This window comes from Anopheles aquasalis, chromosome 2 (genome assembly GCF_943734665.1).
Source record: "Anopheles aquasalis chromosome 2, idAnoAquaMG_Q_19, whole genome shotgun sequence".
Classification (NCBI taxonomy): domain Eukaryota; kingdom Metazoa; phylum Arthropoda; class Insecta; order Diptera; family Culicidae; genus Anopheles; species Anopheles aquasalis.
In genome coordinates this window covers 86,335,647-86,345,646 of record NC_064877.1, presented here as the reverse complement: position 1 = coordinate 86,345,646, position 10,000 = coordinate 86,335,647, and the positions used below count along the sequence as shown (strand labels likewise).

The window sequence follows — 10,000 nt, the reverse complement described above, 5'->3', positions numbered from 1 at the left end:
TAACAGTCGTTGTTGTTGAGCGCAATCACCCGGAATCCCGGACGTACCAGCGCAGTGTAGTATCCTCCGAGACGGATCGTCTGCTCAGCGGCACGCGGTAACCAAGCGCTCCATAGATCCGCCGACAGATGGTACAGCCAGTTGGTGGAAAAGTCCGGTCGACTGATCTCCCCAAGCTCGTACACGTTCGTCGGATGAGCCTCGTGATTGCCGAGAATGTTGTAAACCGGTTTGTCCGGGAAGCTGGTACGTAGCTTCTGGATAACCTGATTGATCGATCGAACGTTGTATCCGATCGACGTTTCCCAGATACCGTGATCGATGATGTCGCCCGTGTGGTAAATGAAATCCGCATCCGGATGTTCCTCCGCCACTCGATCGATAATGTCCTCGACGGCGTTCCAGGGTGTATCGCAGGCACGATAGTCTCCCCATGGTCCTGCGCCAGCGGCCGGATCGTCCGGGATGCCCTGCGACTCCCGGCAACAAGCCGGTGCCCCACAGTCCGCATTGTATCCGGTGCGATAGTTCGGATCGAAGTGTAGATCCGTTAGCTGGACAATCTTCAGATCGTTCGGTCCACGTTGGGTCGTTCCCGATTTAGAAGCCGTCACCGGTGTACCGTTCGGATCGAGATCGACACTCCATGAGCTAAAGCTTTCATCGCTAAGCTCGCAAGCACCGGACTGGAAGACGACGGCGCACACCGAACCGATCGGAAGTTGTGGTCGATTGTCGATGATGTACAGTATCGGATCGATGTTCAGCTCGATCAATCCACGGCAAATGTCCGGTGCCTGCAGATCCAGCAGGGCGCACAGTTCGGCCGCCGTTTCAAACACTTCCTCCCGAGTGGCTCCCTCACGGCGGAACTCGAGCAACGAGCCACCGAACCCACGGCAAATGCCACAGAACGGACCTTCACGAGCCGTTGGCAGCTCGCGCAGCTCGTATCCACGTTCCTCGGGCGCGATGCGCACCGAGTCGATCAACTCGCGAAATCTGGTCGACATCACGCCATCACGTTTCCACGCGCGGAATTCCCGGCCCACTTCAGCTTCGAACTCAACTGGAAGCGAAGACCGTGGATTAGATTAGAATCAGAATCACTTTATTGGTGGGTGGACCCCCCCGTGTGCTGGTACGTCACTGGCCGATAAGATTAAGCGAGACTTCGCGGCCTAAATGCGAACACTTACCGTAATATTTCTGCCACCGTTCAACCATCCGCTTGTAACCCTGCGGTCGCAACCGATCCGCTTCCGATTGGGTGCAGCAGAGGGCGACCACGACGGCCGCCAGAGCAACCACTGCTTGCGTACGCATGATGTCGCCTTCTCCGGACTACACTTTCTTCTTCGCTCCAAACGCTCGTGGTAACCGATCTGCACCTAATGGGCAGGTGAACAGTATCTGCGCAATTCCCCAAAGCGTTCAATTGCTTTTATAGGCAATGGGCGCTAGCATGGAATTGAAAAGAAGAAGAAGAAGAAGAATAAAACGAATAGACACGATAAGGAACTAACTCTTGTCCACCTTGTGCATGTGCCGATTTGTTACCGATTGCTGATGATATGTGGGGTGGGAAGCAGTGGGTGGCGTGAATTGGGGTTGGGCGGCTAGGAAACGATTCACTTGTGGAGTGTATTGCAAGATGAACGACCAGCAGCTACTTGTCGGTGGTAAGCTGGGCAGAGCGCAGGATATGAAGTGGGACACACAGTGCTGATAGTAACTCTACGCATAGACAGATTAATGTCTAATTACTGTTTTGAAACTCAATATTCTTTTTTAAATTTGCATAATTCTTGTGGTTTTATTTGCGTTGGTTTAAATTAAATCGTAGTAACCACGAAGGACAGTTATAAGTCAAATCCAAAAACCAGATCAAGTAGTCATTTAGAAATAGCAGAAGGTAAAAGCGGCGAACTTTTCACAAGATCACAGTTGTTCCACAGTTTAGTGAATATATATGGTGGTTTGAACAAAGTTATTCTAAAGCAAAGGAGATTAAAAGCTTTGTTTCTTACGGTGCCACTTGGCGTCCTCACTGCACATCAAGAGTCATTAAGCTGCAACGGAAAACCAAGCAAGTGATTTAGCCAGTGAGTATTTTACATTTTTCCTGAGGGCATTCGTCACGTTCGTACATTAGTGTTCCATTTCGGCTATGGGAAAACATGAACAACAAGCAACCTTAGTGAGCATAATTTAACAGTAATGCCATTTTGTTGAGCAGCAACTAAAAAGAGTAATAGAAGCCAGGTGCAACTATTTCCGAAAACAACTGTAATCTTTTCAATACAGACTGCTACGTAAAGTAATTTCTCGTTCTGTCCATCGCCTGACCGATTAGCCCTTACAACGAAGATGGCTAGTGTCGAGTGAAGGAAAGCAGAAACTAAGACGATCAAAGCTGGCTTTCAAGTATCCCGGAATATCTATTAGCAGTGCATGGAGTGTTCGGTAATATGATTTAATACGCTGACTGGCAACAGGCGGGCGAGCGAGGCAGGAAACGATGGAGTGAAGTGCAGTTGTCAGCACGCCTTCAATATTTAAACGGATTGCCAGACAAAACAGCCCTAAGTACCTTACGATGTGCATGCATTACCTGCCTTAATCAAACGGTGATACAGTTGCAGCTGATCGCATACTACAATTTGTGAGTTTAAAGGATCATAATTTCCACAAAACTGCTCTACTGACCTCGAATCACGGGCACTAACAGAAAGCATATTGAACTGTAGCAAAACCACGTTACATTTCTCTTGCAAGCAACAGCTTAATCCATGGCCGTTGGCTAGTTGGTTCCCGTGTGTGAGGTGCATGTGAGGCGAAGATAAATTTTTGCACCTTCACAAACTGCATCTTCTGCACTGCACGGGGCTTCCCTATCTGCTCTGCTCTTTGGCGGTAGAACCAGCCTCAAAGGCACCGAAGGTGGTCGGTCGGTCGGTACCTTTTCATTCCCTTTTTACTTACCGGTCTCGGTTCGTGCTGTAAGGCTATTCTAGTAGAGTTGTTTATGCTTAGCAACAGGAGACGATCGAGCTGCAAGGTGGTGGCCGTTCGTTAGTGAACTATTGGCGCTCGTTTGCTGTGCTGCGTGAAGTACACGGGTCCTTGCGTTTGACGATGCTCTAGAGTCTAGACCACCCGCTGTCGAATGGAACGAGTTTTTCAAGATGAAACCAAGCACACCACCGCTCCATAGTTGGATTGCTGGTGATGGTGGTAGTCACAGTCTAAAGATAGATAGTGGGAGATATTGTACGAAAGCTTTAACTAACCGGTACCATGGTTTCCCATGTTTCCTAAAATTCTATTGACCGACCGTGATGATGATGATGATGGTGGTGCTGCATGAAATGTGCATGCATTCTCATCGACTCGATGAAGCGCAATCATTGGTTACCGAAACGGAACGGAAATCCATTAAATATGCATCGCTTGCACGCGTTTGCCGATCGGGCTTCGATCTGACAAACGATGTATGAACGATGAAAGCGTCCACCGCAAACCAAGTTATTTGTAAAAAAATGAAATTTCACCTTGTTTTCTTCTTCTAGAAATTAAAGTTTAGTATTTAAGCTGGCAATTGTGTAATTTCATGTTTAGTTTTAGTCCATATCTGGATCATTTCTACCGAACATTTACATGATATATTCCAGAAAATCCACATAAAGCACAACACCCATGTTCTGGTACAATTTCGATGCAAAAAATCCTTCCGAAGCGTGATTGATGGTGTCGAATTGATACATCCTGCACCATGCACGCTTACCATTCTGGGCAATCGTACAGGTTCACGACGGTAGAGCCATCACTCCAACAGAACCTCTTACAACCGGGCTTCGACACTCCTCCAACTTCTTCACAATCCGTCATTCATCTGGCGAATTATTTATAACCAAACAGCAAGGCAAGGCCGACCCCCGGGCACGAGATGCCCATAAAACTCTCAGCCACACACACGAAGGGAACTATCGTCCATTGATCGGTCGTTAGTCAAGCGGTGGCGCTGGTGGGAAGCACGAACCGTACCACAGGACCGTAAGTCAGGGTTCGGATGTTTCCGTTTGCTAGCCAAGAACAGTGTGCGGTGGTCGAATGGGGGGCCCACCAAGGCCCCACGAAGGCAAACGATTCGTTTACCGTTGAGGTAGAGGTAAATTCGAAAGGAATCCACGGAAACCACCATCATCGTACCGTGCGGGCTGTGTGCTACTCCGTCTAGGAGGAAACCAGGAAATGGTTAGTCGTGAGATCGTGAGTCATCAACCTACCGGCTTACTGACAGGTTAAATTTACCGGTTGCTTGCCAAGCTTCCAAGGATCAATTGTCGATCCTGCCCTCCGCACTCCCGCCCCGTCATCATCATCATCATCAGCCGATGGTCGAACGGATGATTTATTGATTGCATTCGAACACGGATTCCAGAAGAAATGGACAAAAAAGTGGTTTTTACCGTATCGTCGTTGATGGAACTACCGTTAAGAAGAGATGTTTTCAGGTGTGTGAGTTTGTGTTCCGGTCGCCGCATAACCGGGGAGGCCATCGGAAATAGTAGTTCTCCATTGTGAGAAGTTGTTTCCTGTTTCCGAAGTGGTTGGTTTGATCGTGTTCGATTGGTTTGTGGTTTTGTGTTCTATTCATAGCTCTTTGCCATCATTTCCTCTAGAATAGGATGCCGGTTGTATGGTTGTATGTTTGTGATAAGCGGTCTGATTTGCTATAATAATGAAGGTGGGAGCTAGTTGTTGGACGGTTGGTGATTATCCATCATCTGTTTTGCAGCACGCCACAGTTCATGAAAGGTAATACAGGTTCAGTTCAATTTGATTTACGGTCACGTATTTATTGTGTACTACAGAGCCACTCGTATTTATCCACTCGAGAGTGTTTTATGACGTACTTCAGATGCGCTTTATGCACTGCTGATTATGATACTAATGGTATGCTGCTGCACTTCAGCGATACAACAGTGGAGAGGAATTTACCTCACCCTCCTTCCACCGCTGCGATAAATTGAAATCAAAATGTAGAACATCAATAACATCACTCTATCAAAGCGGGGCTCTCTGCTGTCACGCCATAAATCATTTGTCAAAATCGACCATTCTCTTTGTCAATCAAAGCGTTTGCTATATTCTCTCTCACCCTCTCTGACTCTGACTCCGAGCCTTGATGGTGAAGTACGCCCGGCATTACCACATTGCTTGTCGTCCATCTTAAAATGTAATCCCATCGTAAATCAACTTGTTATGTTAATTGTCTCGATTTGCTTCGCTGTTCAGACGACCATCACATCACTTCAATGCGCCATCGTCGAAGAGGAAGCGAACGCGAAAAGAAGGAAGGTAATGGTGTGCCGATGATGGCGATGATGTCCTCCTATAGCTCAGCCACAGCCTCCTTCTTTTCATCAACTGGCAAACGATTGTACTAATCCGGTACGAAAATGGGCACAATATCTATAATCACCACCACTTGCTCCTGATCGTAATTTCCCCGTTTCCCTGCTATCGGAGCCCCCGTGATACCCTAGCCCTGGCACTCAATTAAGCGCCATTTTTCATGCGAAGGATTATTATTTATTCTTCTCGCTTGATGAAACATTTGCATATTTATGATCCGGAATCGCTCTCTTTTTTTTGTGTGCTTTGGTTTTTCTGCTCCATACCAGTTCCACTTTGCACTAAAAGCTCATCTCGCTGGAGGCTCGCTGCGTTCGCGGTGCCCACGGTTCGGCTTTTCGGTTGGCTGGTATATGCTTTTAATGTTTCGCCTTTTTCCTTTTTACATAATGTTGATGGACAGAGAACTTCCGTTACCGGAAATGAAGCAGAAATTATGGTATCTATTTATAGAGCGACAGTTTTTAAAGTTGCCAAACAGTCATTTACTTGCAATAAATACAGCCGCTATGACCTGCCTGCCCCCGGCCGGATGCACCTGATCCGAACGGGGTGGTTGGTGATTTATTTATTTTCATGCTAAAGTTCATCGCATGGAAGAAAATTGCGAGGAAGGGAAGGAGAAAGTGGGTGGTCATGGTGTGTACTTTCTTTCTACCTCATCTCATTACTTCCACCACATTGCGTTACAAAGTGTGCAATTCATACAGTAGCCGCACCCACAAACCCACGGTACCGGTAACGATCGGTCGGTTTTGGGGTGGCGCCATAAAAAATATGATAATTTAATGTGGCCACCCCTCCTCCAGCTGCCGTCAGCACATTGATGTACGCAGCATCCGGATCGCGCTGAACCGTGGAAAGGAATGCGCGCAAATAACGCACCCCGAGAACTGGAAAAGGTCCGTTTTCCAATTGCGCTCCCTCCCGCTTTATGTAAATTCCACGAACGGAAGTCATAATGGGAGCACCGAAATGGTAAATCTCTTTACCGCGGCGACCTCAGGGCTTGCGCCTCCTCCCCCTCCTGCTGGTGGCAAGGGATTTGGCGAAAGCAAAAATCGTTGTCAACGTTTCCCGCCATGACGCGTAACAATGGCCACCTATACTACCTTTTTGGTTGATACGGTCCGGGTCGACGGATGTCCAGGTGCCGTTTATGGGGTGGTGGTGGTCCCTGGCCAAAAAATGGCAAACAATAAATCCGCATGTTTCGACCGAACGGCGGATGATGGTGGAACCATGGAGGTACTTTTTGTTGCGTCGGAAAATGTTTGAAATCATTCGGTACCGGTACGCGGCCACTCCATCAAAACAGAACATATTTTGTACATACTCATTATGGTTTTTACATTCATTGTGGTTGTTACTGGCGGTTTATTGCATTTCTCCTATTGTTAGCTCGCTCAGTACAGGTCTCCTTTTGATAATCTCTTATACATCCGGTGCTCGTTGGACCACATTAAACAGTTGCCATGCATAATTTGCACTTCATAAATTTTTAATCAGCTAGAAAGGGATTGCGACCAATCTCCTTTTACGTTGTGTAATCGAAACGTAATTGCAATCAAATTGGAAAAGTTTAGTCCGCCACATGGCAGCAGAAGAACAAAAAATCGAACCTAAGGGAGGTAAAAGTAAGGATTAATGCCAAAACCTCGTTGAAAACGGTTAGGAAAAACAATCACGGGGATGCTTCCCCGAAAAAGGCATAGGAATAAGGTCGGTGTGGGCTGTTTTGCAAAACAAACACAAAATCTAATGTGATTTTTTGTGACACTACCCCTAGGGTGACACCCGAACGATATGTTGTCTACGGACAGAGGAACACGGCTGAACCCGGAATACTTTCGGTCTGGTTTAGGAGCGATACATGATACGATGGAGAAAACCGAGGAAATCATTTTATGCTCTAAATACATCCTAACATAGCACGGCCAACGTGTCCTTGTTGTTTCACCAATGTAATAACCGTTCACGTATCGCTGAGAAAACGCCTAGATTGATTTGTTTAGTGAGGTGAAAGGTTTTCAATTTATTTTCCGTCTGAGGAGATATTTGCTTACACATTTTTTTTCTGTTTGCCATTTTGTCCACTGTGTATTACACACCGTGTAACGGAAAATGAGTAAAAGACATAACATCAGATAAGCTTTTATGCTTCAATTTGTATCACGCATCACTGTGTCACTGTTACGTACATGCTTCCATCAGGTTCGTGATATTCTCTGTGCTATGACATCCTGCATGCAGTCACCTCGCAAGGTACGCTTTACGTCAGGCCTGTCACGTGCTCTTCCTGAAAAGATTATACCGTTATACCATCGATAACAGGGTGTGGGTGGTGAGTGAAGAATAGGGACCAAACCATCACATCGCGCCGGTTGTCCTCGCTTGCAAAAGGAGATTCCTCATTCCTTCCTCTTTCTTTTGCCTGGTCCCACCCCGTCATACGATCGCTTCCGGCATCCATTATGGTCGCCTAGTCTCTAGTAGTAGTCACACGGCTTCCATTATCCATTTATTTTTACTCCGTTTTCCCTCATTTCAATTTGCCGGTGCCCGTGGCTTGCGGCAACGTGAATAATAGTTTTGCTGTGGGGTTTGAGCGGGGGCGCACGGGGAGCTCTCGTACGCAAATGAAAGACGTTACGTGGTTTCATAGCGGGCTTGGGAGTAGAGGAGCACCCCACAAGCACGAACGGTCCTCTGGTGCTGTTTATGGAATACAATTCATTTTCTCCGTGACGTCATGGAAATGTCGCCACAGTGAAGCTCGTCCTCGGTGAAAGGGACTCGCAACCGTCGCAAACGTGACCAACCACCCCTTCCGTGACTAGCGGTGGCACCGCGGTGCTGTGGAAACGATTCAATGCAATCGACAAGCACACAAGACAAGGACTCTCTTAAAGAAGCTCATCAAAGCAAGCGAACGTTCCTCGCCAAAGGCTCAATAGTAGGCCCCGGCATTTACGTAAAATTCAATACTAGCTCCACCACCTGGACGCTCACCCGAGGAAGGCAACGGGAGTTTGCGGGTTCGAGGACGAGCGATATGGTTTGTTTACGTACAACAACAACAGACGGCAGGCATGCGCGTTGCGGTGCGCCTCCATGTGGTTCGTATCTGGAGCCGGCTTGGAAGGAACAGATTCTGAAAATTGCGGTTGTCCAGTAGCACTGAGCTAAGAGAGAACTATAAAACCTCCAACTGATATTTATGTATTGCTTCAACTAACTGCTAAGCACTTGAAAATCGTGCAGATTTCTTTTGGATTAATCATTTCCGAACGATTCCGATTCGCGGACATAAACGCGAGGACACACTTCTCCTTCGCGATATTGATAAAACTTCGTGCACTCCGCGGCGCGATGGAGACGCCTTCGTTTCGGAATTTACGTTCGTGTCGCTCGAGGCTCTACTACGGCACGACCGACCGAAATCAATCGCCTGTTAGTAGTAGTTGAGCCGTGCCCGCAGTCAGTCGTTCGGGGCGTTCGCTGGACGTTCGAAAGGAGGGTATCCTGGCGCGCCTTGGCGACCATGCGGAAGGACAAAGTGAAGTACGAAGGAAAAGAAGAAGAAGAAGTAGATGATGAGGTAAACCCCACTCGGTGGTAGTGAAGCGTGCTACTGACGTCAACAACGGTGCCGACAACGACACAGTTGCCGTACCGTGTTGCCATGGATACGGGAGTACGGCTATATAACCGAACCGAGGAGCATAAAAAAACGAAATATTTGCAAAACGCGTAGTTGACCGCGAGCGAGTTAAAGTGAATATCATCTTTCAAAAGGCAGTTGGAAGTGTTTGGACTGTTATTGTGTCCGTCTCCGTGTACCATCTGCTAGCGATTGCTGCCACGAAGTGTACCATTTTAAACCGATAACCGAGCCCTGCGTACGAAGGATATCACTCGCTGCGTGTAATCAACGATTATCGTCACGTACATCAGCAGTTCATTTCCGGTCGATAGCGAATGCGGGAACGTGAGCGTGGAACTCCGATTTCCTGGTGTCCTTTTATCCGACATTTGCATTCGAACCGAGCTGCGGAGTGAGATGTAAAATGTTTTACTTCTTGTCAAAGTGAACTAACCGATTTACAGCCAGCGGTCTTCACTTCCGTAGTTGCCGCTCATCAACTTCGCCTTCGCGGGGGCGCGACGGTGTAGAAAAGCTGCTGACTAGCAACGGTAGCAGCAGCAGGACGATGCTTATGTAATTTCGTCCACCGCGTGTGTACGCGAGTTTGGTCCGGCAACAGTTAGTGCGATAGTATTCGTTTCGGCGTACATCCCGAGGACGGCCGACCCGAACCGACGTGATCCGATTCCGTCGCTAGTAATACGGAGGTCGAGGCCCCGTGTACTAGTAATAGTGTCTGAAGCAGGCCAATATGCTAGAGCTGTACGGTGCTGTGGTACTCCGTTGTCCCTAGCAACGGATGTTAACTCCTGTTCGCGGGTGTGATGAGTGAGGATATTGTTGAAGATGTTACGTCTGCCGCTGTTTGAAGAATTACGAAATACAACGAAGTGTTTAAGCGCAGCAAGCGGTTAGATTTGCAGTGCTACG

General features: G+C 47.7%; 3 protein-coding genes across 4 annotated transcripts in view; 2 read left to right on the top strand and 1 right to left on the bottom strand.

Annotated features, from left to right (window-relative positions):
- Positions 1–1,423, bottom strand: part of LOC126572751 (sphingomyelin phosphodiesterase-like) — a 2,271-nt gene extending 848 nt beyond the window's left edge. Inside the window, exons 1-2 of the mRNA XM_050232344.1 lie at positions 1,200–1,423; positions 1–1,069 (exon numbers count right to left, since the gene is read on the bottom strand). The exon at positions 1–1,069 is cut by the window's left edge and continues 361 nt beyond it. Coding sequence (XP_050088301.1) covers positions 1–1,069; positions 1,200–1,326 — 1,196 coding nt within the window. The 5' untranslated portion in view covers positions 1,327–1,423. The remainder of the gene's footprint in view (positions 1,070–1,199) is intronic.
- LOC126572752 (tRNA-dihydrouridine(16/17) synthase [NAD(P)(+)]-like) overlaps positions 1–10,000 on the top strand; it is a 70,608-nt gene that overhangs the window by 1,769 nt on the left and 58,839 nt on the right. The window contains exon 1 of one of the 2 annotated variants that reach the window (XM_050232346.1): positions 2,086–2,105. The exons of the other annotated variant lie outside the window; for it this stretch is intronic. The gene's annotated coding sequence lies outside the window, so the exon portion shown is untranslated. Of the gene's footprint in view, positions 1–2,085; positions 2,106–10,000 lie in introns of those variants that run through there. 2 annotated transcript variants of the gene reach the window in all.
- The window catches only part of LOC126572750 (uncharacterized), a 7,733-nt gene continuing 6,671 nt past the window's right edge, over positions 8,939–10,000 (top strand). The window contains exon 1 of the mRNA XM_050232343.1: positions 8,939–10,000. This exon is cut by the window's right edge and continues 6,671 nt beyond it. The gene's annotated coding sequence lies outside the window, so the exon portion shown is untranslated.